The sequence below is a fragment of the Diplotaxodon limnothrissa genome, linkage group LG8, assembly GCF_057381915.1.
Source record: "Diplotaxodon limnothrissa isolate DT_005_m linkage group LG8, D_limnothrissa_male_GT1.1, whole genome shotgun sequence".
NCBI lineage: Eukaryota > Metazoa > Chordata > Actinopteri > Cichliformes > Cichlidae > Diplotaxodon > Diplotaxodon limnothrissa.
The window spans coordinates 18,966,768-18,993,897 of record NC_140603.1 but is presented as its reverse complement, the minus strand read 5'-3'; the positions used below and the strand labels follow the sequence as shown (position 1 = coordinate 18,993,897).

General features: G+C 40.2%; 1 protein-coding gene and 16 non-coding genes across 18 annotated transcripts; 3 read left to right on the top strand and 14 right to left on the bottom strand.

Annotated features, from left to right (window-relative positions):
• Nucleotides 1-847: 847 nt before the first annotated feature.
• Nucleotides 848-27,062, bottom strand: nrap (nebulin-related anchoring protein). 2 transcript variants are annotated; one of them, XM_085361425.1, is made up of 43 exons: nucleotides 26,842-27,062; nucleotides 26,363-26,457; nucleotides 26,041-26,128; nucleotides 24,770-24,874; nucleotides 24,347-24,445; nucleotides 24,097-24,204; nucleotides 23,851-23,955; nucleotides 23,625-23,732; nucleotides 23,422-23,529; nucleotides 23,231-23,338; nucleotides 22,425-22,541; nucleotides 20,658-20,762; nucleotides 20,404-20,511; nucleotides 20,120-20,224; nucleotides 19,867-19,965; nucleotides 19,681-19,785; nucleotides 19,437-19,544; nucleotides 19,214-19,321; nucleotides 18,908-19,105; nucleotides 18,679-18,783; nucleotides 18,492-18,590; nucleotides 18,302-18,406; nucleotides 17,284-17,391; nucleotides 16,990-17,147; nucleotides 16,227-16,380; nucleotides 16,029-16,133; nucleotides 8,073-8,171; nucleotides 7,749-7,853; nucleotides 7,532-7,639; nucleotides 7,281-7,394; nucleotides 6,996-7,193; nucleotides 6,395-6,499; nucleotides 6,040-6,138; nucleotides 5,762-5,866; nucleotides 5,568-5,675; nucleotides 5,063-5,374; nucleotides 4,869-4,973; nucleotides 4,550-4,648; nucleotides 4,311-4,415; nucleotides 4,088-4,195; nucleotides 3,640-3,951; nucleotides 2,789-2,944; nucleotides 848-2,599 (listed from the first exon to the last, which is right to left on the bottom strand). In XM_085361425.1, exons 1-43 carry the CDS (start codon nucleotides 26,905-26,907, stop codon nucleotides 2,315-2,317), a joined length of 5,400 nt encoding a protein of 1,799 aa, XP_085217551.1. In that variant the 5' UTR covers nucleotides 26,908-27,062; the 3' UTR covers nucleotides 848-2,314. The 2 variants fall into 2 exon arrangements, with proteins under 2 accessions (XP_085217551.1, XP_085217552.1); XM_085361426.1 differs by lacking the exon at nucleotides 24,770-24,874.
• trnac-gca (transfer RNA cysteine (anticodon GCA)) lies at nucleotides 10,255-10,326 on the bottom strand. Its single transcript has one exon. It is a non-coding gene; the product is annotated as a tRNA-Cys (tRNA).
• On the top strand, nucleotides 10,658-10,729 carry trnac-gca (transfer RNA cysteine (anticodon GCA)). Its single transcript has one exon. It is a non-coding gene; the product is annotated as a tRNA-Cys (tRNA).
• On the top strand, nucleotides 11,189-11,260 carry trnac-gca (transfer RNA cysteine (anticodon GCA)). Its single transcript has one exon. It is a non-coding gene; the product is annotated as a tRNA-Cys (tRNA).
• trnac-gca (transfer RNA cysteine (anticodon GCA)) lies at nucleotides 11,519-11,590 on the top strand. Its single transcript has one exon. It is a non-coding gene; the product is annotated as a tRNA-Cys (tRNA).
• Nucleotides 12,014-12,085, bottom strand: trnac-gca (transfer RNA cysteine (anticodon GCA)). The gene has a single exon. It is a non-coding gene; the product is annotated as a tRNA-Cys (tRNA).
• On the bottom strand, nucleotides 12,187-12,258 carry trnac-gca (transfer RNA cysteine (anticodon GCA)). The gene has a single exon. It is a non-coding gene; the product is annotated as a tRNA-Cys (tRNA).
• trnac-gca (transfer RNA cysteine (anticodon GCA)) lies at nucleotides 12,497-12,568 on the bottom strand. Its single transcript has one exon. It is a non-coding gene; the product is annotated as a tRNA-Cys (tRNA).
• trnac-gca (transfer RNA cysteine (anticodon GCA)) lies at nucleotides 12,871-12,942 on the bottom strand. The gene has a single exon. It is a non-coding gene; the product is annotated as a tRNA-Cys (tRNA).
• trnac-gca (transfer RNA cysteine (anticodon GCA)) lies at nucleotides 13,044-13,115 on the bottom strand. The gene has a single exon. It is a non-coding gene; the product is annotated as a tRNA-Cys (tRNA).
• Nucleotides 13,497-13,568, bottom strand: trnac-gca (transfer RNA cysteine (anticodon GCA)). Its single transcript has one exon. It is a non-coding gene; the product is annotated as a tRNA-Cys (tRNA).
• On the bottom strand, nucleotides 13,670-13,741 carry trnac-gca (transfer RNA cysteine (anticodon GCA)). The gene has a single exon. It is a non-coding gene; the product is annotated as a tRNA-Cys (tRNA).
• Nucleotides 14,044-14,115, bottom strand: trnac-gca (transfer RNA cysteine (anticodon GCA)). Its single transcript has one exon. It is a non-coding gene; the product is annotated as a tRNA-Cys (tRNA).
• Nucleotides 14,217-14,288, bottom strand: trnac-gca (transfer RNA cysteine (anticodon GCA)). Its single transcript has one exon. It is a non-coding gene; the product is annotated as a tRNA-Cys (tRNA).
• Nucleotides 14,845-14,916, bottom strand: trnac-gca (transfer RNA cysteine (anticodon GCA)). The gene has a single exon. It is a non-coding gene; the product is annotated as a tRNA-Cys (tRNA).
• Nucleotides 15,018-15,089, bottom strand: trnac-gca (transfer RNA cysteine (anticodon GCA)). Its single transcript has one exon. It is a non-coding gene; the product is annotated as a tRNA-Cys (tRNA).
• Nucleotides 15,191-15,262, bottom strand: trnac-gca (transfer RNA cysteine (anticodon GCA)). Its single transcript has one exon. It is a non-coding gene; the product is annotated as a tRNA-Cys (tRNA).
• Nucleotides 27,063-27,130: the final 68 nt, after the last annotated feature.

Here is a 27,130-nt window from a genome sequence, read left to right as displayed (position 1 = left end):
ACTGTGTTGCATCAAGCAGAATGATTTATAAGAAAGAAAGAGAATGGATGGATTTCACTAACTTGTGCTCTGTGTTTATGAACGTAGGACACCAATTGTAGGATTCTTGAAAACATGCTTTGCTACTGCTGTTTCTTTTTAAATTCACACAAAAAATCTTGACATGTGGCAAATTGGCTCTCATCTGTAGAGTTATAAACCATGCCGCTCAAGCAGGTGCAGAATGTGGTTTGTTCGAGACATTATCTGAAATAACACATCTGGATTGGCCAGATGGCAACATATGTTGCTCTAAGTTACTTAATATGTTAAGTATCAATTTGCTTTTTCCAGGGAAAAAAGTACATATGTTTATTTTGTTGTTTTTTAGAGAATATTCGCTTTTTTGTGCCTTGCATTTATTTTCCTTATCTGAGCTCACTTTACAGTTTGATAACTCTGCTATAGTTTATATACTTTTTGTCTACTTTTGTCATGTGACTGTTATATTAGAAATTGAGAGACAGAGAGAAATTCAAACTGGGGAAGATCCTTTCACCACATACTCAGACTTTCTGGGTCTCGGATGTAACAAACACTGCAGGTATGTGTCTCTTGTAAATTCAGATGGCAGATGCCGAGGCCCTTTACAACGACACTGGTTTGCCACATTTATCAAATGCAGTGTTTTTAATTCTTCCTTTTAAAAGGAAAATAAGACACGATAATTATTATAGCAGAACCTGTGAAGGATACAAATGCATGACATAGACACAGGGAAGCATGTTGGAGAATTTGAAGCTAAATAACTCAAAAAACAACTTAAAGTATGGAAAACCTCAGTTAGCAAACAGATTTTAACAAAGGGCAGCAGAAGGGTTTATAAGAAAGAGGTCCAAAATTATGTCAGAGAGAGCAATCTAAAAGGCAGGAAATAAAATTGCCTAAAAACAAAACAGGGTAAGATCAAAGTAAAGACAGATGGATGCATTTCACTAACTTGTCAACACAAAGCACTTTTACAGAGGCTATAGCAGCCATTGTAGTTTACACTGAAACATCTGTAATCTCTCAATGTGGCCCTAATACTGTGTTGTAAGACTGAAAGACCGGATGCACTGTATGTCTTTTGAATTTGGAAGAGTTCTCAGGCAACTTGTATTTTATTTTGTTTGTTCTATATCAAAGTAATCCAAAATTCTTGCAGATTGCTTTTACATCATAAGATGCATCAAAAATGTTAGTGATCCATTACATAAAACATCTTGGTCTGTCTGACACTGCAGGCTGATTCTGGAGGCCCATTGGTGTGTGTGACCATATATTTTTGGGGGTTTGTGTGAAAGTAATCACAAACAGCATGCACTATGTCACTCTAGTGGTGAGCTGTGGTCAGAAGAACAAGCCTGGTGTCTACACCAGCATCCATACATACAGCTAGATCAGGAGCAAGATCACCTCAACATCAGTCATGTGATTCACCTTACTTTGCTGTGTGTTTTTCTGTACTTAGCAGTCATTTGTATTCTGGGAATAAAAAGGGACAAAAGCTTAGTTTGCCTGGGAAAACAACCCAACAAAAACAGTTTATTAATCATTGATAAAACCAAGAATTTACTCCGAGCCCAGCTTTGAGTTAAAAGAGACACAAACTCACAAAGCTGAACCTGTCAGACAAAAGTAGATCCCATCACTTCAGTAGGCTTATACTTCTTACTCATTGGTTGAAAGTGCATAAAATGATCAAACCTTTTTTGCAAGACTGCAACAAGGTTTTGTGCTTTCATCATTTGAACTTTCAGCATACAGTATTTATCAGATTTTTTTTAAAAAAGGACCAAGCAAAGTGTAAAAGGATGAGTTTGAAATCCTTTGCACTCTGCATCAGTGGCCATATAACAATCTGGTCCAGCCCATATTTCTTCCAAATACACTCAGTATATGAAAGCACAAACTTTCCTTCAGCATTCCACTCAGTTTGACCTTCAACCTGCAATAACCTTAATTCAGCTTTGTTAATCCTGTCGTTTTGCTTGAATTTGCTAAAAATGGCTCTTCAGTTGAAATTTACACCTTAGCACTCACACAAATACCAACAATCCTTCCAACAAACATCACTAGTGCTGTCCTGGTTCAACATGCTTAATCTCACTCTTAATCATATGAACTCTGCTGCAGTTTGTTATTACATCTATAGCAGCTCTGATAATATTGTGGCTTCTCATGTAACTGCAAAGTCACAATTATCGCTTCATCAAAGTAGTAAAATAACACAGTAAAATATAAGCACACTTTCTAAAAGTGACCATCTCTGTCTCCAAATTTCTCCTTTGCTCTACGCTTCTTCTATGGCAGCAACTTTACTGGACTTGGTTGTGTTCTGGAGGGTGGCTGAAGACGAAGATGAGGTGGTGCTGGACTTCTTCTCCATGGATCTGAATGAAGTTGTGGTGGTGCTGGACTTTTTCTGCACGGTCTGGATGGTCTTCTTCCTCTTGACATGAAGAACTTCCATCGCATCCATGTTGACACCTTGCTGGATCTCCTCACTGGTCTCCACCTGCTCAGAAGCTTGCTGTTGCTGTTGTTGCTGCTCCTCCATCATCTGCTGATAATGCAGCTGAAAGGAAGACAGAGAGGACGTTTTCAAGACCCTTTGCTGTCTAAGGACTTCCTTATTTTATATATATATATATATATATATATATATATATATATATATATATATATATATATATGTTGGGTTTTTTTTGTTTTTTTTAAAGACACTGTACTAATCACTATTGTCACCATTCCATGATGAACTTACCATCATGTGTTGCTGATACTTCGCAATAGCCTCATCAGCGCTAACTCCATCAGCCAGCCCCAACTCTGCAGCCCGGCGTGCAAGCTCTGCTTTATGAGAACCAGGAGGGGTCCAGCCCACTCCTCTGATCCAGTTCAGGTCCGACTTGTAGTTCACCTTGAATAAAAAAGAAAAGAAATGACAGTGGTATATTTCTACTACAAATAAGCAAGTGGCCCAAATTTAATACATGGCATTCTTAAATAACTTGGGGTTAATGTTTTCAATACATTTCATTCAATCTTTGGAAGATTTTGGTTAAGCCTGGGCTTATAGTCAGTTAGTTTTTTAATTAAAAAAACATGAATTATGATTCTGATTAAGGCAACAAAACAAGCCAAAAATAAGTTGCTCTGACTGAGCAGTTATACTTTGTGGCTTAAAACTGCAAGAATGATTCAAAAGGTCCAAAAAACATGGGATCTGTAAACTGGAAAACCAAAACAATAAACTCAAAGAGGGTAAAAGAATTCACAGAATTGTGGCTCATTATTAGACCAATACACAGACCAGTTCAATAATGAGAACGCTCTAACCAGCAACCACAAAATGACCCCAATGTTAATCCATGGGGCAATTGTCCGTGTTAAAAGTACACATGCTTGTTTTTTCAGGATCATCGTGTGACTAAAAGTAAACACTGAATTTGGCTCATGCCATAGGTCCCACTGTTGCACAAGACATTTGCTTTTTGAGCACCTAACAGTGCTTCTTCCCTAAATACATATCAATCAATCAATAAATGACACATCAATAAATGACAGTAATTATATTTTCAGATCCAGCTCAGTTGCACGAGCATCACAACTTACATCACTCTGCAGTTTGTAGGCCTGCTTTGCATGCTTGACATTGAGCTGTTCGGGGTCACAGGTGTAGTCGTGGAGCTTGTGTCGATAGGTGAGGTCACTAGCCTGAGCTTGGCTCTTTTTGGCGTGCAGGAACTCAGGCTGATCTGGGCGGATGCTGTAGTGGGCACGTTCCTCCTTGGACTGACGTTTGTACTCTAAGTTGCTTTGGAGTTTGCTTGCTGCCAGAGAGTGCAACATCTTAGGGTCATCCTCCACACAGCGCAGGCCTACCTGGTGGCCCTTCTCCTTCAAGTGAGCCTCCTTGTAGCGGAACTGTTGCAGGGAGAAATACAGGGTCAGCATCCTTTAAATGCCTTTGTTTAATACTGTTACTGTATAGTATAAAAATGTTTGTCCTGGAATAATAGCCTCGAAAATGTATTTCAATGCAACAAGGCCCATAACTCACATCACTAGCGATTTCTCTGGAAGCCTTGGCAGTTTGGAAGGGAATAGCGTCCAGCCTCAGGTCGTAGCCCGATGTCTTCACTTGCTCCCCAGACGCCTTGTAAACTTTCTTCGTGGAAAAATAATGCTCAAGATTAAAATGTTATGTAGAGATATTATCATCTTTTTTTAAAGGATTTTAAAAAATATTTTTTGTAAGTATTTAGCTGATAAATGTGCCTTACATCACTAATCTGCTGGGCATTCATCTTTGCTCTGATGAAGTCTGGATCATCTGGATGCAAGGTGTATTTATGCATGTCGTCATTCTTTCCAGATTTGTACAGCCTCTGTAGTGGATGAGAGGCACAGGCATGAACAAGGTAGAAATATCACCGCCAGCAGCTAAGACAGCAAAAGACTTAGAGCGGAATCAGGTTTTTGAATCAGTTCTCTCTTATAAGCATTTCCATCTTCTTCCTACCTCACTGCACTGCTGATAACTAGTCTTAGCGTGGACTATATCAGGAGAGTCAGGTACTGAGGTAAACTTCAGGCTGTCTGGCAGCTGGCGATACCTCTTCTGCAAGAAGGAAGACCACACACACATTTAGACACAGATGGCGAAAGCTTTTAAAGCAATACTGCATAAATGCTAAATTCAGCTTCATATGCAGTCAGAGCTGGAGCTCATAACCTTACAGGAGTTTAATTAAAACCATAAACATGATGGATATATTACTTTAATTTGACAGTAAACTGCAGCAATATTATAAATTAACAGGTTTCGGTGCATTACTCACATCACTTATAAGTTCTCCAGCCTTTTTGGCAGACTCCAGCTGAGGCGCACCCACTCCATCCCAGGCTACCCCTTTCATGAAATTGAGGTCTGACTTGTAGAGTTTCTAAACATAAAGTAATAGAGCAATAGATGAGTCAGGACATTTGCACTTCCTATTAGTAATTTAATCTCTTCTTTACTCCCAGCCCTCACCTCACTCTGCAGTTCATAAGCCTTTTTGGCCCATTTGACCTTCATGTCGTCAGGGAGCACCGTGTACTCGTGCAGCCTCGTCCTGTAGTCCTGGTCGCTGGCCAGTGCCTGCGCATTCTTAGCCGCCACCAGATTAATCATGTCTGGCGTGAGGTGGTACTGTCCGCTGGTTGTCAGTGCATCCTTGCGGTACTCCTGGTCGCTGGCCAATCGGCCGGCCTGCAGGCAGTGCAGCATACGTGGGTCGTCCATGATGCATTTGACCCCAATGTGCTTCCCCTTTTCCAGCAGGTGGTTGTGTTTGTACTTGTACTGCAGAGACACAAGTTAGATTAATCAACTGGAACTGATCTGCAAATTTTAATCAAAAGGATACAAAACCCTGCATACGATTCCTACTTTACCAGAGCTTAGAGTGAGCATTTTTTTTAAAAACTTAATCATGGTTGATTTAACTCTTTAAATGCTTGGGTTTTGCTGTGCTGTTCAACAAATGTGATCTTACATCACTGGCGATGCCCGTGGAGCTCTTGGCAGCCTGGAAGGGGATGTCCTGCATGGTGAGTTTGTATCCCTGAGCCCTGAGAGTGTGCCAGGACTCTCTGTACTTTATCTGCAAAGAAAAAAAGTTATCTATATTGTATATACATATAACATTTGAAAAGAACATGCTTATGATCACTGTATGCTGTTAAGTACCTCACTAAAGTTGGCTGCATTGATCTTTGCTTGTGTAATCTCTGGCCTCTCAGATGTAATAGTGTAGCTGTGTTGGTCATTCACCCCTTTCTCCTTATACAAACGCTGGGACAGAGAGATAAAACCCAGTTTATTATCATTCAAATCATCAAATATTTCCAGCAAAGTAACATGCCTGGTTATTTCTAGTAATCTTAAAAAGGAACGTTGCAGCTTAAGCAAGCAAAAAAACATTTACAAGAAAAGGAGAAACTAAAACAGTAACGTTATTGTCTTACTTCATTTGCAATCTGTGAACTGTGTTTGGCATGGATAATATCTGGAGAGTCAGCAACAGAGGTGTGCTTGAAGTTGTACGGCTGCTGACGGTACTTTTTCTGTTGCAGAGAGAATTAAACAGTTAGTTTTTGGTGTAAATCAAGTCAATGTTTTGAATTCCCACCAACAAAATCAAAAGTTAAACCCAGAAAATTTATAGTGAAACATTTTTACCACTGAAAACGTCAGATCCAGAATCAACTATACGATTTCCCTTGATCATGCATCAAGATAGGGTGAATATAGGCAACCTAACATGCACTGAAAGCACTAAAAAGGGCAGAAAGTAAATGAAAAGCATAGGGGATATCTCACTTCACTGATGAGGTCTGTGGCCTTCTTGGATCCTTCAATCTGCAGAGCACCAGTGGCGATCCAGGCTGTGCCACGCAGGTAGTTCAGGTCAGAGCGATACAATTTCTGTAGGGTGGACAAAAAAGAATAAAATAGGAATATTACAGAAGCAAACGTGATTCCATTTTATTACTGTCAGTTACTATCTAGTACAAGTTTCAGCCTTTAATAATCAATTTGCCTGGTAGACGTGTGCTGTCTGTTACAGAGATAAATAAACCAGCCTTGTAACCAGCCTCAAACACACTTTAAGTATCAGATACTAGCTGTTTCTTTAAAATAGCTTGGCCTCAACAATTGGCACTAAAAACTGAAAATCTTGATCACATCTCTGAATGTAAAAACAAGTCTCATTACATAGAAACAACCACTGCAAAGGTTTTTTTTTTTTATCTACAAATACAGCATTTCATGTGTTCATTGATTTAATGGTTTAAAATTGTAAAGTACAAATAATGTTGCCTTTGTGCTCTTTTTCACAGCAAGCTCAGTTGTGACAGAAGAGCGTTGTTAAATCTATAAATAAAAGATGCTGCGAGCAGCTGTCTGCCGTCACTCTCACCTCACTCTGCAGGGTGTATGCTTTCTTGGCAGCTAGCAGCTTCAAGTCATCCGGCAGCGCGGTGTATTGATGCAGGGACAGCCGGTAGTCCTGGTCACTGACTAATGACTGTGCCTTTTTAGCATGTGCAACCTCCAGCATGTCCATGGGTAGGTGGAACTTTGAGAGTTCCTTTGCAGAGTCCTTCTTATACTTGATCTAGATGGGGAAATGTGATTACGAGAATATTGTATAATCATTAAAATATGATTTCTATCAGCTAAACTGCAGAAACTAAGTACTCACATCACTCTGTAGCTTGCTGGCATAGACTGAGTGAGCAATGTTCAAGTCATCCTGCAGTCCCTTCAGGCCGATCATCTTCCCTTTGGTCTTCTGAAATTCTTCTCTGTACTTTTGCTGAAATGACACACAAAACACACAAAGCTTAGTGAGGAGAGCTATTTGAAAATCTGTGTTGACAAGAGCAGTTTCAGTTCAACTTTCTGCTAAAAAATAGTAATAATGTGGTTTCATATGATGAAATGGATTCTCACATCACTGAGGATCTCTGCAGATGCTTTGGCAGATTGGAAAGGAATGGCATCCAGACGCAGCTTGTAACCGCCATCACGTATCTTCTTCCAAGATTCCTTGTATTGCGTCTGAAATGTGTCGGATGGACAAACTCAGTTTCACCGCGAAAACATTATATAAAACCTGCTGCAGAGAAGAACTTTTTGACTGACTAAATGTGCCTATGTATGGTTTTACCTCACTGATATTCATGGCATTCAGCTTGGCTTGCACCAACTCGGGTAACTCTCCACTCAGTGTGTAGTTGTGCTTCATGTTTTCACCCTTCTCCCTGTACAACCTCTGTAAAGAAGAAAAAACAGCACTAAAGATCAGTTTACCGCAATGAAACAAGCCTTAAAATAACTCAATCTGGTGAACTTCTAGGTGCTACAGTGGTTTTTGTGGCATATGTCAAGTGGGCCAAAAAAACTCAACAAGCTAGGTAACAACATGTTTGTTGTATGCTATATCACGCAATAATAACATATGGCTGAGGCTACAAATGTCAGCTGAACTTACATCAATTGCAAGTTTGTTGCTTAGTTTGGCCTGGTTCATCTCTGGAGTGTCTTCAACACTGGTGAACTTCAGAGCGCTTACATCCTGACGATACTTTTTCTGGAGAAGAAAAATACCCCAGTGATGAACACTAGGCTGTAACAATGGGAGGCAACCATAAAAAACTCAATGCATATACGTGTTGGGACCACTAGAGGGCACACACTATATCATAAATATCCCACATAGCAAAATTGGTATGGCCTGGATCTGGCCCACACAATGTGCTTACACATGGCCCACATACCGAAAAGAATGACGGCCCCGATCTGGTTTGCCAGAGGTGGCTCACACATGGGCCAGTTGCAGACACACTGCTGGCCCTGTGCTGGCCCAGAACATTTTGAACTCTGGCCCCAGATGTCAGCCTAATGTGTACCTTAATCAAGCCATGTAATAACAACATGTACTGGAACATAATAGTGGAAAACTAGCAAGACAAAACTCTGTTCAGACAGAGAATGGACTGATTCTTATATAATGCCTTTCTAGTCATCCAGATTACTCAAAGTGCTCTGTACAACATGCCACATTCACACACTTTGTCTAAACTGGGTGCTTCCTAACTATATTCTAACTCTTGACATGCAGACTGGAGGCAGGACTCGAATCACTTACCCTCTGATCAGTAGGTGACCTGCTCTACCTCCTGAGCTTCAGCCACCCAGTGGTAAACATGACTAAACCCTCACTAGGTTTAGGATAAAGTGTACATCACAAACCTGTCAAACCTGCAATTGAAACGTTGGCTACCATAGCAGTATAGTATCGCAACATGGCATTTGGGTCTTCTAACTAAAACAGGAAAATGGTAACATAAATAGTGCCATCATTGCCAGACCTGCCCCACATCTGGTTGATATACACCCCGCCATGACACCAGTCAGTCAGAAGTGCCAGCTTGATGCCGGATCTGGGCCAGACCTGTTTTGTATGAGCCTGGGCCACATAAACCAGAACATAATAGGGCCAGATGTGGCATGCCATCGCATAAACAGTGCCATCTACATCAGGCCTGGCACATATCTGGATGACATATCACTTGCCATGCCAGAAGTCAGCCAGCTGTGCCGGCTTGACACCAGATCCAGACCAGACTTTTCTGCTATGTGGGATGGATCCTAAAAAATAAAGTACCTAAAAAAATCAAAAAGATGGAAAAACAAAAGGAGACTTTGTTAGATAGATACATAACCACATGTTCACAAACAGTATACAGAAAAATGCTTGCTCAGGACGGGCTCCAAGATCTGTTCTGTTTCATAAATTAATGGTGGTAACATGAGTGGAATGACAAATAAGTGGCTGCTCATGATGAGATTAAGAATAGTGCATGTAGATTCCAGCCTCGTGTATCATATGCAGAACATTACAAAAAAGACTGCACCAGATAAAAAGAAGTGACTTCTGAGATATCAGATTCTTTACAGGATGGGCTTCTGGAAAATGTAGGTACAAGAAAATGGCCAAAAGAATTTATCAAGAATGTTTGCTAAGTAGGAGGAATCCCGACTTGAACCCAAGACCTCTTGATCTGGGGTCAAATGCTCTCGAAGAACCCTGATAGCAAAGGGTTTGACTCGGATTGTGTCAGGAAACACTAAGAACAAGGAGAGTCAAAGGATAGGACAACATTTGTATGAAAATATAGTTTAGAAATGAACAAAGGTGAAAAATTAAGGAACAGTGTTTTACTGAATTCAAAGTCAGGCCTGGAAAAAGCCCTGACAACTAAGGTTTTGACTCGGATTGTGTCAGGAAATTCTAAGATGCACGAGACCCAAGAACGCTTACAAAGTAGGGGGTATCCCGACTTGAATCCGAGACCTCTTGAACTGCAGTCAAATTTCTGTGAAATTATACGTTAGAAATGGACAAAAGGGAAATATTAAAGATTTAGATTTATCTGAATGAAAAGGCAGGCATGCAAAGAGCGTTTGTTAAGTAGGGAGCATCCTGACTTGAACAAAAGACCTTTTGATCTGCAGTCAAATGCGCTGCCACTGAGATATACCCCCAATACCCCTTCCCAATGAACCTGACAAAGCTTTCATGAAATTAAATGTTAGAAATGGACAAAAGGGGAATATTTAACATCTACAATTTTCTGAATGCAAAGTCAGGCCTGCAAAGACAGTTAAGTAGGGGGCATCCGGACTTGAACCAGAGACCTCTTGATCTGCAGTCAAATGCTCTGCCACTGAGCTATATCCCAGTTACTCCTAATACTCTAAAAGAACCCTAATAGCTAAGGCTTTGACTCGGATTGTGTCTGAAAACACTAAGATGCATGACAGTCAAGAATGTTTGCTAAGTAGGGGGCATCCGCACTTGAACCAGAGACCTCTTGAACTGCAGTCAAATGCTCTGCAACTGAGCTATACCCCCAATACCCCTGCACTGATCAAGAGGTCTCTACTTAGCAAACATTCTTTGCAGCCCTAACGTTGCATTCAGAAAAAACTAAATGTTTAATATTTCCCTTTTGTCCATTTCTAACGTTTAATTTCATGAAAGCTTTGTCAGGTTCATTGTGCAGGGGTAATGGGGGTATAGCTCAGTGGCAGAGCATTTGACTGCAGATCAACAGGTCTCTGGTTCAAGTCTGGATGCCCCCTACTTAGCAAGCGTTCATGACTGTCGTATATTCAGACACAATCCGAGTCAAAGTCTTTCCTATCAGGGTTCTTCTAGAGCAGGGGTGCCCAATCCCGGTCCTCGAGAGCTACAGTCCTGCAGCTTTTAGATGCATCCTTGTTCCCACACACCTGAATCAAATGAATGGCTTGTTATCAGGCCTTTGCCAAACATGATGGCATGCTGTAGAGATCAAACCATTTGATTCAGCTGTGTTGGAGTAGGGATGCATCTAAAAGCTGCAGGACAGTAGCTCTCGAGGACCGGGATTGAGCACCCCTGTTCTAGAGCATTTGACTGCAGTTCAAGAGGTCTCTGGTTCAAGTCCGGATATCCCCTACTTAGCAAACATTCTTGACTGTCATGCATCTTAGTGTTTTCAGACACAATCCGAGTCAAAGCTTTAGATTTTAGGGTTCTTTTAAAGCATTAAAAGAAATGGGGGTATAGCTCAGTGGCAGAGCATTTGACTGCAGTTCAAGAGGTCTCTGGTTCAAGTCCGGATGCCCCCTACTTAGCAAGCGTTCATGAACGTCATGTATATTCAGACAAAATCCAAGTCAAAGCCTTTCCTGTCAGGGTCCTTCTAGATCATTTGAACCCAGATCAAGAGGTCTTTGGTTCAAGTCGGGATGCCCCCTACTAAGCAAATTTTCTTTGCAGCCCTGACTTTGCATTCAGAAAAAACTAAATCTTTAAAATTTCCCTTTTGTCCATTTCTTCCGTTTAATTTCATGAAATCTTTGTCAGGTTCACATGTCAGGGGTAATGGGGGTATAGCTCAGTGGCAGAGCATTTGACTGCAGATCAAGAGGCCTCTGGTTCAAGTCCGGATACCCTCTCCTTAGCAAATGTTCTTGAATGTCATGCATCTTAGCTTTTTCAGACACAATCCGAGTCAAAGCCTTTCCTATCAGGAAATGCTCTGATCAAGTAGAGACCTCTTGATCAGAGCATTTTGATCTGCAGTCAAATGCTCTGCCACTGAGCTATACCCCCAAAACCCCTGCACAATTAACCTGACAAAGCTTTCATGAAATTAAACGTTAGAAATGGACAAAAGGGAAATTTTAAAGATTTAGATTTTTCTGAATTCAAAGTCAGGCATGCAAAGAAAGTTTGCTAAGTAGGGGACATCCGGACTTGAACCCAAGACCTCTTGATCTGGGGTCAAATGCTTTATAAGAACCCTGATAGGAAAGGCTTTGACTCGGATTGTGTCTGAAAAAGCTAAGATGCATGACATTCAAGAACGTTTGCTAAGTAGGGGGTATCCGGACTTGAACCAGAGACCTCTTGAACTGCAGTCAAATGCTCTGCCACTGAGCTATACCCCCATTTCTCCTAATCCTCTAAAAGAACCCAAATAGCTAAGGCTTTCACTCGGATTGTGTCTGAAAACACTAAGATGTATGACAGTCAAGAATGTTTGCTAAGTAGGGGGTATCCGGACTTGAACCAGAGACCTCTTGATCTGCAGTCAAATGCTCTGCCACTGAGCTATACCCCCATTTCTCGGAATGCTTTAAAAGAACCCTAATAGCTAAGGCTTTGATTCGGATTGTGTCTGAAAACACTAAGATGCATGACAGTCAAGAATGTTTGCTAAGTAGGGGGCATCCGGACTTGAACCCAAGACCTCTTGATCTGGGGTCAAATGCTCTATAAGAACCCTGATAGGAAAGGCTTTGACTCGGATTGTGTCTGAAAAAGCTCAGATGCATGACATTCAAGAACGTTTGCTAAGGAGAGGGTATCCGGACTTGAACCAGAGGCCTCTTGATCTGCAGTCAAATGCTCTGCCACTGAGCTATACCCCCAATACCCATGCCCAATGAACCTGACAAAGCTTTCATGAAATTAAACGTTAGAAATGGACAAAAGGGTAATTTTAAAGATTTAGATTTTTCTGAACGCAAAGTCAGGCCTTCAAACAAATTTTGCTAAGTAGAGGACATACGGACTTGAACCAGAGACCTCTTGATCTGCAGTCAAATGCTCTGTCACTGAGATATACCCCCTTTTCTCGGAATGCTTTAAAAGAACCCTAATAGCTAAGGCTTTGACTCGGATTTTGTCTGAAAACACTAATATGCATGACAGTCAAGAATGTTTGCTAAGTAGGGGGTATCCGGACTTGAACCAGAGACCTCTTGAACTGCAGTCAAATGCTGTGCCACTGAGCTATACCCCCATTTCTCCTAATCCTCTAAAAGAACCCAAATAGCTAAGGCTTTCACTCGGATTGTGTCTGAAAACACTAAGATGCATGACAGTCAAGAATGTTTGCTAAGTAGGGGGTATCCGGACTTGAACCAGAGACCTCTTGAACTGCAGTCAAATGCTCTGCCACTGAGCTATACCCCCAATACCTGTGCCCAATGAACCTGACAAAGTTTTCATGAAATTATACGTTAGAAATGGACAAAAGGGAAATTTTAAAGATTTAGATTTTTCTGAATGCAAAGTCAGGCATGCAAAGAAAGTTTGCTAAGTAGGGGGCATCCCGACTTGAACCCAAGACCTCTTGATCTGGGGTCAAATGCTCTATAAGAACCCTGATAGGAAAGGCTTTGACTCGGATTGTGTCTGAATATACATGACAGTGAAGAATGCTTGCTAAGTAGGGGGTATCAGGACTTGAACCAGAGACCTCTTGATCTGGGGTCAAATGCTCTATAAGAACCCTGACAGGAAAGGCTTTGACTGTGTCTGAATATACATGACATTCATGAACGCTTGCTAAGTAGGGGGCATCCGCACTTGAACCAGAGACCTCTTGAACTGCAATCAAATGCTCTGCCACTGAGCTATACCCCCATTTCTCCTAATGCTCTAAAAGAACCCAAATAGCTAAGGCTTTCACTCGGATTGTGTCTGAAAACACTAAGATGCATGACAGTCAAGAATGTTTGCTAAGTAGGGGGTATCCGGACTTGAACCAGAGACCTCTTGAACTGCAGTCAAATGCTCTGCCACTGAGCTATACCCCCAATACCCATGCCCAATGAACCTGACAAAGTTTTCATGAAATTAAACGTTAGAAATGGACAAAAGGGTAATTTTAAAGATTTAGATTTTTCTGAACGCAAAGTCTGGCCTTGAAACAAATTTTGCTAAGTAGAGGACATACGGCCTTGAACCAGAGACCTCTTGATCTGCAGTCAAATGCTCTGCCACTGAGATATACCCCCTTTTCTCAGAATGCTTTAAAAGAACCCTAATAGCTAAGGCTTTGACTCAGATTTTGTCTGAAAACACTAAGATGCATGACAGTCAAGAATGTTTGCTAAGTAGGGGGTATCCGGACTTGAACCAGAGACCTCTTGAACTGCAGTCAAATGCTCTGCCACTGAGCTATACCCCCATTTCTCCTAATGCTTTAAAAGAACCCAAATAGCTAAGGCTTTCACTCGGATTGTGTCTGAAAACACTAAGATACATGACAATCAAGAATGTTTGCTAAGTAGGGGATATCTGCACTTGAACCAGAGACCTCTTGAACTGCAGTCAAATGCTCTGCCACTGAGCTATACCCCCAATACCCATGCCCAATGAACCTGACAAAGCTTTCATGAAATTAAATGTTAGAAATGGACAAAAGGGAAATTTTAAAGATTTCGATTTTTCTGAACGCAAAGTCAGGCCTTCAAAGAAGTTTTGCTAAGTAGGGGACATCCGGACTTGAACCAGAGACCTCTTGATCTGCAGTCAAATGCTCTATAAGAAACCTGATAGGAAAGGCTTTGACTCGGATTGTGTCTGAATATACATGACAGTCAAGAATGCTTGCTAAGTAGGGGGTATCAGGACTTGAACCAGAGACCTCTTGATCTGGTGTCAAATGCTCTATAAGAAACCTGATAGGAAAGGCTTTGACTCGGATTGTGTCTGAATATACATGACAGTCAAGAATGCTTGCTAAGTAGGGGGTATCAGGACTTGAACCAGAGACCTCTTGATCTGCGGTCAAATGCTCTAGAAGAACCCTGATAGGAAAGGTTTTGACTCAAATGATCTAGAAGTACCCTGACAGGAAAGGCTTTGACTTGGATTGTGTCTTAATATACATGACGGTCATTAACGTTTGCTAAGTAGTGGACATCCGGACTTGAACCAGAGACCTCTTGAACTGCAATCAAATGCTCTGCCACTGAGCTATACCCCCATTTCTCCTAATGCTCTAAAAGAACCCTAATAGCTAAGGCTTTGACTCAGATTGTGTCTGAAAACACTAAGATACATGACAGTCAAGAATGTTTGCTAAGTAGGGGGCATCCGGACTTGAACCAGAGACCTCTTGATCTGCAGTCAAATGCTCTGCCACTGAGCTATACCCCCATTTCTCGGAATGCTTTAAAAGAACCCTAATAGCTAAGGCTTTGATTCGGATTGTGTCTGAAAACACTAAGATGTATGACAGTCAAGAATGTTTGCTAAGTAGGGGGTATCTGGACTTGAACCAGAGACCTCTTGAACTGCAGTCAAATGCTCTGCCACTGAGCTATACCCCCATTCCTCCTAATACTTTAAAAGAACCCTAATAGCTAAGGCTTTGACTCGGATTGTGTCTGAAAGCACTAAGATGCATGACAGTCAAGAATGTTTGCTAAGTAGGGGGCATCCGGACTCGAACCAGAGACCTCTCTCCTGAGTTCAACATAAGACCTGGTTCATTAGATTAGAACACCCATTATGCATCTGGAAATTATAGGAAGCAGGGACTTATACGCCCTGAATCGAATTAAAAATCCACCCCTGTAGCTATCAAATTAAGATGAAATCCACATGAACTTATCAGTTAGGGCAACAAGAAATGCTAAATTACATAATGTCAAATTATATGTCTCTTGTACTCAAAGTGAGACCTGGTTCCACAGAGCAGAAGCCTGATAGTTTTGGGCTTCTGAATGGAAATTTAGCCCATAGGCCTGAAGGAGCAAGTTTTCTCATAGTTGAAAGAATGCCTGGATATGTTGGATGAGCTTTATAGTTTTATGTTTTTTAACATGTAAAATCAGATTTCCTCATATTTTAAAGTATGAACTTCAACTTGAATTGAAAAATATATAAACAGATATGATTTTAAACCTTGGAAGTTTCTGTGATATAACTCTCTAACCAAACTGAACACTAAGAAGATTGAGACTGATCTAAAAAAAGAATACTTTTGCCTCATTTTTACTAAAAAAAAAAGGGGGAAATATTAATAACATTTAACAGTGATTGTTTTATAGCTACTCGGAGCAATGCCTTGTCAGTCATAGTATTAAACATTACCTCGCTGACCAGCTCCCCAGCTTTCTTTGCTTGCAGGACATCCAGAGATTTCGAGGCCTCCCAGCCAACGCCCTTCATCCAGTTCAAATCTGACCTATACTGTTTCTGAAAACAGACGTGCGCACATATCAGTATCAAATTCTGCAGTACTTTTGCATGAAATGATTGGTCATTCCAGTGCCTAAAAGTAAGATTTACATCGCTTTGTAGTCCATAAGCCTTCTTCGCCCAGGCAACATTAATGTCAGTTGGCAGAGTAGTGTATTCATGGAGTATAGTCCTATAATTGGTCTCAGTTGCCAGGTCTTGAGCCTTCTTGGCATGGCTGATGTTCAGCATATCCAGGGAAACACTGGAAATGAAGATTAGTTTCAATGAGGAGCTTTGTTCCAAAACTGCAGAAAATGAAAGGTCAGTTATTGTTGAGTTGAGTTCAGCTCTTTGCTGATTGGGGTCTACTTAAAAAGAAGGATAATACACTTCATTTTACTTTGACTTTATCTGGGGTGATGGCTCATGCAGTCTTTATCAGAGCTTGTTTGACCTTTTGAAATGAAATGTCCTGTAAAACTTTCTAAATTGCTGCTGGTATGAAAAGAAAGCAGGATATTGCTAAGGAATCTGCTAATAATGTTTGTAATAATCTAAAAGCTTCTGTCAGTAGTTTTCCTCTTCAACTGATATCTGATAAATGATATAAGCTCTTTATCTCATTTTTAGAGTTACTGAAATGCTATAACACATGCATCATTACCCTCTGAGGTATAAAGATAAGAATATTAGGGCTAAATGACCTCGCTAACTCAGAAAATGCAAAATGAATTGCTTCACTTATTACCAATTAATTGAAGAAGACCATGCAACACAGATTTAAGAAACTATACCCAACTATAAATGACTCCCTTTACTTTATCTCTAGTACCAGATGCATCTGGGTGTAAAGAACTAAGCTTGGCCTCACCTGTATTTGGTCTTAGTGTCCTCGTAGTTCTTTTTGTAGTGGCGATCACTCTGTAATTTGGTGGCCAGAGTGGAGTGAGCCATCTGAGAATCCTCACTGACCGCTTTAATGCCAATCATCTTGCCTTTGTTTTTCTCATACGTCTCTTTGTATTTCACCTGCAAAAAGACAAGAAATAAATGGTTCAAGATGCTAAATGCTACTTCTTAAAGAATCCAATGATTTCAAAATGCTGCAACTCAACCTAACCTAAGGTTATTGCAAATTTCAGAGTAAAAGAGAATAGAAACTCACATCACTAGCCAGGTCTCTCTTGGCTCTTGCTGTGAGTATAGATAGGGAGTCCAAACGGAGCTCAAAGCCCTTTTCCCTCTGCTTCTCCCAGTTGCTCTTGTACACTTTCTGCAAAGACAAATGCATGAGGAAAAAAATCATATCAGCACCTCACACGCACATATTGAGAAACTCGTTAAATTGCTTTCACCTTCAGGTGAAAACACAGAAAACTGTGAGGGCTGCGTGAGACAGACTAGAGACAATTTGTGAGACAAATTAAGCGTGAAAGACAATTTCACGTTGAACGGTGCGTGAGCTGCTATTTCAAAAGACTTAAAGTGCATTATATCACGTCATGTGGATTTTTAAAAGCAAATCTAATTTTGATAATTTTAAATTATTGGACTGAATAACTGGCTAACCAGCTTGATTTTGTACCATACGGAGACACTAAATAAGTTCAGCTGAATATAAGAAATTGGCTTAAATAGATTCCGCTTTCTGAGAACAACACTATGTCGAACCAGGTCACAGAATCAAACTGCTTTTAAGAAGATAAAATACAGTTTGTTTGTGACATTTTATATATATATATATATATATATATATATATATATATATATATATATATATATATATATATATATATATATATATATATATATATGTGTGTGTGTGTGTGTGTTTGGTTGATATATACAGTTTTGTAATGATACCCTATGATTCATTAACTTGTAGAATCATCTTCAGCAGCAATAACTGAAAGTAATCGTTTTCTGCAGATCCTGGTAGCTAGTTTTTTACCTTTTTAATTTCTATGAAAGAACAAGGGACGTACTTGGTTTTCCACATAAAGTCCCTTTAAAACATAATTTGTCAAATGATTGCATGCATGAACTTATACCAGTTCAAGTGTGAGACACACGGCAGTCAACTGCACATTCTTGAGGAGCTTGTATAACGTAGCAGATAACAGATATAGTTTAAAAATGTGAATATTTGTTTTCTACATCAATTTTTTTATAAATGAACTTACTGCACTGAGAAGGTCCGCGTTAGCCTTTGCTTGTCTGAAAAGAGGTTCGTCCTTTGTGATGGTGTACTGGTGCAGCATCTGCTCTGTGTTTGCTTTGTAGGCCAACTGAAAAGTCACATAGATTAGTATATACTGCAAGAATGCACTAGAATGAATGGCGTCTCATTCCGGCTCTAAAGTGGAGACTTACATCGCTCTGCAGTTCCTGGCTTTTCTTTGCGTGCTTGATGGAGAGATCATCAGCCACCTGGGTGAACCTGATGCTGTCTGCCTTCTGACGGTATTTGGTCTGAGAGAAAAAAGCAGCCAAATAAATGGTGTGCTTGAAAGAAAACAGCAACTAACTAAAATATAAACACAAGCACATTTCCACTCACATCACTAAGCAGCTCTCCAGCTTTCTTTGCCTGAGTGATGTTGAGACATCCTTCGGTCTCCCAGCCCACTCCTTTCATCCAGTTCAAGTCTGAACGATACTGGTTCTGCAGAGAGGAACAAATGTCAAGAAAGACTTCTCCAAAAGACTTCTCTTTGCCTTTTTCTTCATGTCTCTGCATTTAAAAGAGACCCCTTAACCAAAATATCACCCTCAGGTGGCTCTCTCACCTCACTTTGGAGGGCATAAGCCTTTTTGGCCTGCTGGACCTTGATGTCATCTGCCATGACTGTGTAGTCGTGGAGCTTTGTGCGATACTCCAGGTCACTGGCGAGTGCCTGGGCCTTCTTGGCATGGCTTAGGTTGATCATGTCCAGAGGAAGGCTGTACTGGGCCTGGCTCTCTTTAGAGCCCTTCTTGTATTCAATCTGAAGTTGTAACAAAAAGCAATAGGTAACCTCTGAGGTTATACTCTGGGCTTGTGTGAGTCACACAAGTCTACACTATTACATTGCAGGTCAAGCAATTCTACTTACATCACTGCTCATCTTAGCCACTTGCAGAGAGTGCAGAGTCTTGGAGTCGCTCACGTTGACCCCCACAGCCTTCTCCTTGTTCTTCATGTAACTCTCTTTGTATTTAATCTGAAACACATGCCCGTCTGACTTGATTTCATTTGCCAGCTTTTACTTCTGATTAAAGCCACTTAGATTTTTGCTTAGATGTCTTTGCAGCAAAGAGAAGCGTGAGTTTACTTACGTCACTTGCAAGGTCTCGGGAGGCCTTGGCTGCTTTGACGCTCAGATCGTCCACACCAATTTCACAAGCTTTAAACTTTGTCTTCTCCCACTCCTCTTTATATTTAATCTGAAGAAACAGAAATGGGTTATGGCATCATAATGCCAATAACAAGATAGATCATGTGGATTGGTATTGAATTCTGGGTGCTTGCATGACGAGTGAAGGTAAGCTATTGATGCAAGTGTGAGAAGAGTAAACTTACATCGCTACACAAAGCAGCATTGGCTTTGGCTTTTTGGATTTGGGGCAGGTCTTGGGATAGTGTGTACTGATGCTTTGTCTTCTCATACCCGGCTTTGTAATTTAACTAGAGGCCACATGAATTACATGGTTAGAAAAAATAAGAAACTTATTAAGTGTTATGCATGGTGTTATACTGTTTACTTACGTTGCTGACAAGCTGAGCATTTTTCTTGGCCAAAACAATGTCAGGTGTGTCTGTCACTGACTTGTACTTCACCTGGTCAATGTGCTGCCTGTAGTTCTTCTGCAACCACAATGACAACAGCGCTGGGATGAAGTTTGCTATCTGAGAACCGACTTTACATTTGAATAATTTTTCTGATTTTAAGTGCTTTTAAAAAAAACCCTTTTAGCGTTAAAATGTCCCTTTGTCTTAATTATATTGTTGGAGGCTGTACCTCTTTCAGTGGATCCAGTTTTCTTTGGCTTTGGTAACCTGGCGTAAGATTGGCCGGGTAGTTGTATTCAGCCTGCTCCTGCTCACAGCCTTGTTTATAAGTAATCTGAGATATGCAGGACAAAACCACCACATCAATAAAATCACTCGCACAGACAGTTGACAGTTTATCATTTTCTATTTACAAATTAAACATGTAAAATTGTTTCTTTTTATCCGTGTAATATGAAATCAAATCCAACCAAGCAGATCTAATACACTGATTTGATTAAAAATAAGACTTACATCACTTGCCAGCTTCCTCGCTTTCATGGCATGCATGGTCTTCTTATCAATACCCGAGTCTTCATAGTGGCCTTTCATACCAGTAGTGTATTTCTCTTTATATTTGTTCTATAGAAAATATTTGTTTAAAAAGAAACATGTTCATGTGCTAATATCAGGTATTAATATATAAATACGTTGTTTGTAGGGTGTCAAAAAATCTACAAAATTATCAAAATATATATATTTGACATTGTTTTTGCGATTAAACTTACATCACTGGTGAACTTGGCAACCTTGGCTGCATTTTGAAACTGTGGGGTCTCACAGAAATTGATGCTGTGTCCTTTGCTGTTCTCCAAGTCTTTTTTATACTCCACCTGTTAGCAAACGTAAAAATAAAGCAGCCAAGCTGTAACATTTTTCACTGCAACCTAATTTTTCTGTTTTCCACAGTGAGAGCTGATCCTTTGTGGCACATTGGTGCCTACATGGCTAAATATACAGTAAAGTTCCTCCCACTAATCAGTCACCATCACTGACACTCCATCATCACTCGAGAGTCTCTGAGACCAACCTTTAATCTTAAACATGCTTTGCTGAGCTTAACATTAAAACCATTTCCCTATTTAACATGTCAGTCTCTTTATCATGAAAATATCACACAGGGGAAACCTCACCTTTAAACACTGGTGCTTGAAGTTATGTGATCATGGCTGTTATTGGGGCCGTCTTTTCTGCTAGCTTTATGCTTAAGTGCAAATAAAGTCACTGATCTCAACCTCTGGATGCTGTTTGAATCGTTGGAGCTGTTTAAAATATTTTCATAAAATTATCTGAGAAATCTAATGCTTTGTGCTCCAGCGTGGTGAGTGAAATACCAGTATCACATTTAGTACTAATATAAAGTCTATTGATGCACCATGCTAATCACGTTTGCTAGTGTTAGCTTGTGGTGGGCAGATTAATCCAACGCTGGTATTGGTTTTGGATCGACAGTAGTGCTATATGATTGATATTTTATTTCTATCTTCTTACTTGAGTATGTAGTCCACTGAATTGGGTTAAATATTTGTTTTTTAATGCAAAAATATACCTCAGTACTCTTGTGTTCACTGTCAAATCTATAGCACAACAGAAACTGGCACAAAGTGCTTTAGAGACAGGCACATTTACATTCCAGGTCTCCAAAAAACAGTTTCCATAAGCAATAAAAAGCTGAAAAGTGTGTTTTATTGTGTAAACTAAAACTGAAAGTGATTTAGTGTTTATTAAATGTGATGATGATGATGATGATGATAATGATGATGATGATTCATTTTTTAAAATCATGACATGCTGCTCTTTGCTACACAAGCTGCCTTTATAGGTTAAAAAGTATCAGTGTGGGCATTGGTATCTGAAATACTTGCCCTGTATTTACTTAAAATACTTTACAATTCGCAGTATAGAGCAGCACTAGTGTTAGCTGATAACTTCTCATCCAAATATTTCTACTTTTGGATTAAAAAGCCAAAACGACTACACTCCAGGGTTTAAAATGCAACTCACTAACCATGCTATGTTCTTTATTTACAGTCTGTCATTATATCATAAACATTATTTGAAGCATAAAACAAAAAAACAAAACTGAGATAATGTGTCTGTGTGGTTTTGGTGGAAAATTAGATTCAGAATAAGAGCTAATTTCTAACACACATATTTTTAAGGCTAAGAATAGATTCTTAAAAATAAAGCGCAGTGTGAGGTAACCTTAGTTTGGCAGGATGGGCCATGACCTTGGAGGTAAGCTGTCACCTCACCACACAAGCATTTCAGAGATGCTGAAAATGCAATTCAGGAGGCTTCATGTCTGCTGGACGCTGACACAGTACACCCAATATCTCCCACTCTTAAACACACATACATACATTTACCTGAGACTGACTGTTGCTTAGACAAAAAGCTATTTGAATATTCACATTGTTCTTTCCCTACGCTCTGAATAAATCTAGACACACAAATGTATTTAGCGAAGGTTGTATGCTTCTCACGAGCCTCACCTCACTGACAATCTTGTTGATTTTTCGTGCGTTCTTCAGTGCCAGATTATCCTCAGAGGTCAGACTGTGAAAGTGTGACGTGCCCTTCATCTTGTTTAAGTCTTTCTTGTATTTTAACTGGAAAGAGATGAAAAATTACTAAACGTGTTGCAGGAGGAGAAGGACAAACAGTTTTGCTCCTGCAAGGTTGAGGAACACACACAAACAGAGTCTAATTCATTCACTGCGGATAGTTTAGAGAATGATGACATCAAGTCTCCTCATTGTTGTCCCTCGTCTGCTATTCTGCCCGGTGTTGACAAGGACACTTGATTGATGAAGCTGAAACTCTTACACACTACACTCTGCAATGTTTTGACAACATTTACTACTAGTCCACATGACTAGATGACAGATACAAGCTCCCTTTATAACTACATGCAATCCTTCCAACACCTACACAACAAAGCATCTAAATGTTAGACTCAACATATTTGGGGCTCAGGAGGTAAAGCAGGTCATCTGCTGATCGGAAGGTTTGTGATTTGATCCCTGGCTCCTCAGGTCTGCATGCCAAATATCCTTGGGCAATATACTAACCCCAGGTTACTCTCCGATTCATCCATCAGAGTGTGAATGCTAGTGAGAAAGCACTGAAGAAAGTGAATGTGGCATGTTGTATAAAGCGTTTTGAGTGCGCTGGGAGAGTAGAAAAGGGCTAAATAAGACTCAGTCCATTTACCAAGATGGACCAATTACATGTTTGTCAAAGATACTTACAGCTTTTAGAAATATTTCACTGGGTCCACAGTCAGATTGATACTTACATCACTGGCAATTTCCTGTGCCTTCTTTGCAAGGTGATAACCAGGCGTAATCATGGCGGGGAAACTGCCTTTGCCTCGCTGTTGCTTGTATTCTTCAGTATAGGCAATCTGGAAACAGGAGAGCACTTTGCTTTATTTAGTTCACTTTGAATTAAAACAAACTGATGGAACAGTGACAGTAATTTTCATACATGGCTGAAGTTCTCTGCATTTTCTTTGGCATGGACAATCTCAGTAACAGCCGCTTCAGCGCTGGCTTTCCCCTTTATCTCCTGTTCGTACATCTGACGATACTTAATCTGGTTCAGCATGAAAACAACAGCATTTACATGCATTAGTATTTACTTGCATATGTGTGTGCTGTTTTTTTTGTTTTTTGTTTTGTACTACTTACGTCACTGGCCTGCTCAGTGGCCTTCTTTGACATTTTGTATCCAGGCGTAAGGTGTGCAGGGAAACTACCTTTACCTCTCTGCTGCTCATATTCTTCTGTGTAGGCATACTGATGAAAAAGAGGTGATGCCTCATATCCATAAATATATTATTGTAAGAATATATATGTTTATAGTTGAGCAGAGCTAGTTAAAAAAAAAAAAGTCAACAATGTCTGAAGGGCTTACATCGCTAACAATTTGTCCTTGTTTCTTGGCCAGAATCACCTCAGGGGGGTCCACAAATGTTGTGTATTTGGAAACTCTTTCCTCGTGTCCTTTTTTATATTCCAGCTGAAGAGAAAGACAACAAAGCATTTTTATTTGGCCTCTTGAATTTTTGATAAACTTGCATGGATTGTTTAACAGAAAGGGAAAATCAGTGAAGTTTAATCTTTTCTGTGAGGTACAGAAAGCTAAATGAAATCCACTTACATTACTTGCTAAGGTATTTGCCTTCTTGGCAGTTTGGTAGCCCGGTGTGATCATTGCAGGGAAGCTACCCTTTGCTTTTGACTGCTCATATTCTTCTGTGTATTTGACCTGTACAAAAAAGAAGCCACAAAATCAGCCATGTGACCAACACTGTTAAAAATTGTAAGTTTTTTTTATATCAACTATTTAAATAGAATATACTCATGATACAACAACACAACAACCAGTGAGAAAAAAAACGTGTACTCACATCACTGATGGTATTCTGTGCCTGGGACATTGTCACTATCTCCTGGTTGCTCACCATCCCTGAATACCAGGTCTGCTGCTGTGAGAACTCAGACTGAGACTGAAAGGCCGGTTTATATATAAAAGATAAACATGGTCAATTACAAATGTTCCTAAACCAGGCAATTATGCATCTTGCAAGGTTTTTATGAACCTGTTAAATAAGCCATGCAATTCATTTATGTGAAATCATACAAAAAATAAACAAGTGCTTACTCATGACAGACAAAAGATTTGGCTGAATTAAAATACTAAAGTAGAAGAAATTAGGAAGTTTGAAGAATAATTTGTAATTCTTCTCTCTTTTATTTGATAAAGATAAGAATTTGGGTTGAAAATTCCCTTTAAAAGGGTTCAATGGCCAGTTGCTCTCCCAGGAGCTCACCTGGCTGGCCATCTGATTGGCTAGGCAAGCCTTCTTCAGCTCCATGGATCTCGTGTCACAGTGGAAGGTGGACATAAAGCGTTCGCCATCTTCGCGATACTTCAGCTACAAGGATGGCAATGGATGACAAGCATTAAGCCAAGGCCAGCGAGCATTTGCACATGCAGACGCTGCACATGTGACTGCAGCATCCATTTTGGTAGTTGGATGCTACTAATCACCTAAAAATAAAAATATATATTTTTTACTGCTAGTCCTAACTGGTATTGCTTTACTTAAACAGTGCCAAACCTCTCTCTATTCTTGTGCTGCAGGAGAACCTGAGCTGAAAAGCTAAATGATGAAGGGATAATGTTAGAGAGCTGGTATTAATAACTAAGATGTTCCACTCAAGATGGTACAAGACCTGCCCAGAACAAACCAGAATAGAGTACTTTGTATATCATCCTAGAGTTGTAAAAACCATCCCAAACTAATCTTAGAATAGCTCTATGTCAGAGGAAGACACAGGACAGAGTGACGTCTCTAGAGCATCATCGCCTAAAGGGTATAAAGTACAATCAATAGGAATAAGAAAGCAAAAGCTGCATGTTAACCCAAGCAAGATATACACTTTTTAAATGTTCAGTGGGGTAAATCTAGACAGGGGGTTGAGGGCCACTCATGATCCGAGGTCAGCCCTCAGATCAAATGTTGAAATGTTCATTCCCACATCCCTCCAGTGGCTTAAAACAGTAGCCGAGGCGCTTGCTAGCCTACTGCTAATATAAGCATGAGAGCTTTGCGTGAACTTAGAGGCACAGACAGACTCAGACAGACAGAAACAGGTGGCTGAGCAGAGGAGAGGAAGGGATGTGAAGCTGTTTTTCCTGACATATAATTTTAGCCCGTTGAAGCATAAAGTGGGCTAAGTGGAGGGGGGTATCTAGCCCCTGTCAGGGAAACAGAAATAACCTGAGCCAGTCTCCATTCCAAACCACCTCCGTCACCACGGCCTCAGAACCACCGACCACCTCTCGTAAAGAAGGATTTAGACCTTTGTGATCCAACAGTAATGGATACAAATGCTCAGGGTCAAATCTCAAGTTTTTTACTGCCTTTTTAGACCTCGGTGTTCAGTATAAATAACAATCTTTAGAGTAGACACAGCCATAAACTGTCTTTCCTCTAGTGCCATAGACAGCAACAACAATGCCAGTGAGTCAGAGGACTGAAACATGTTGTATGGCATGCATGCTGCTGCTGTGGTTTTGCTCAGGATGTCCTCTTACCTCACTGCTGGCCTTACTTTGCTTCTTTGCGTTAATGTTGATGGGGGTCTCATAGACGCTTGTGAATGTGTTGTTCCTTGGATTGTGCCTGAAAGGATGAGATACACATATAGTTGCCAACATGGTCACACCAGGTGTAATTCACAACGTTAAAAATGGGACCCTGGCTATTGTGCAATCGTGGTTTACTAAGATGCAGTTAATTTGCCTCCTCTGTGCTTTACTCATTAAAAAAAGATTACGTTTTTATTTATTTTTATCATGTCTGGTGATTAACTACAAACGCTCAATAGGCATTGCAGTAGTATTGACTCCTACTTACACAGAGCAGTATGGCCTCTTCTTGTGGCTGACAAAGTTATTTGGAGTGAGTACCATTTTGCAGACATCACAATGAAAACATGCTTTGTGCCAATTCTGCCAAAAATGAAAGAAAGAAAAAGAAAGACAGACCATGAATCTTTAAATCCGTGTTCAGAGGAAACATGACTGGAATCTAGTTCATTAAGCAGAGAAAAAATGCTGGACAAGTAATTTCTGTTATATCTGATTAATAAGAGGCCCAGAATAACATCAGTAATCACATCACATTTTTCCACATGGACTCAATGACCGATTCTCTAAAGCTTTAATGTCACTGCTAAACTGTAAGTCTTTTTTTTGTCCAGTCTTTTAATTAAAAACAATCTTATATCCATAACCATTGTGCAGCTGTTATTAGTTTTATGGCTAACACAGACACATTTGAGAGTTCACTTTAACCCAAGAAGGCATTTATTTATAAATGCTTTAATGTATTACCTGGTCAATGCAGTTGATCTTCTCAGCTGGGTAGACCACAAACCCACACCTGGCGCAAGACTGCATGGTGAATGTTTTCCCTTCTTCTCAAAATCTCTCGGGAAAACCAATAAAACTATTGGCCAAAATGAAGTCGGGTCAGTCAGACGGACAGACGGCCCTTTAGCTGAGGAACTGGGAATCCCAGACAGTAGCGGTAGTGCGTCTCTGGTGGCTGAAAACTTAGCTCTGTGACTGTGGGACTGTGAAACTGGCTCTTACTTCACACCATGTCCCATGATGGACCACC

Coding starts and splice junctions, on each gene's coding strand:
- nrap (XM_085361425.1), bottom strand. CDS start 26,907: ATGCAGTCTTGCGCCAGGTGTGGGTTTGTGGTCTACCCAGCTGAGAAG. Junction 23,530..23,624: donor CCACTGAGCAGGCCAGTGAC/GTAAGTAGTACA, acceptor ATGCTGAACCAG/ATTAAGTATCGTCAGATGTA. Junction 4,649..4,868: donor CTGGAGAACTTATAAGTGAT/GTGAGTAATGCA, acceptor TCCTTCTTGCAG/AAGAGGTATCGCCAGCTGCC.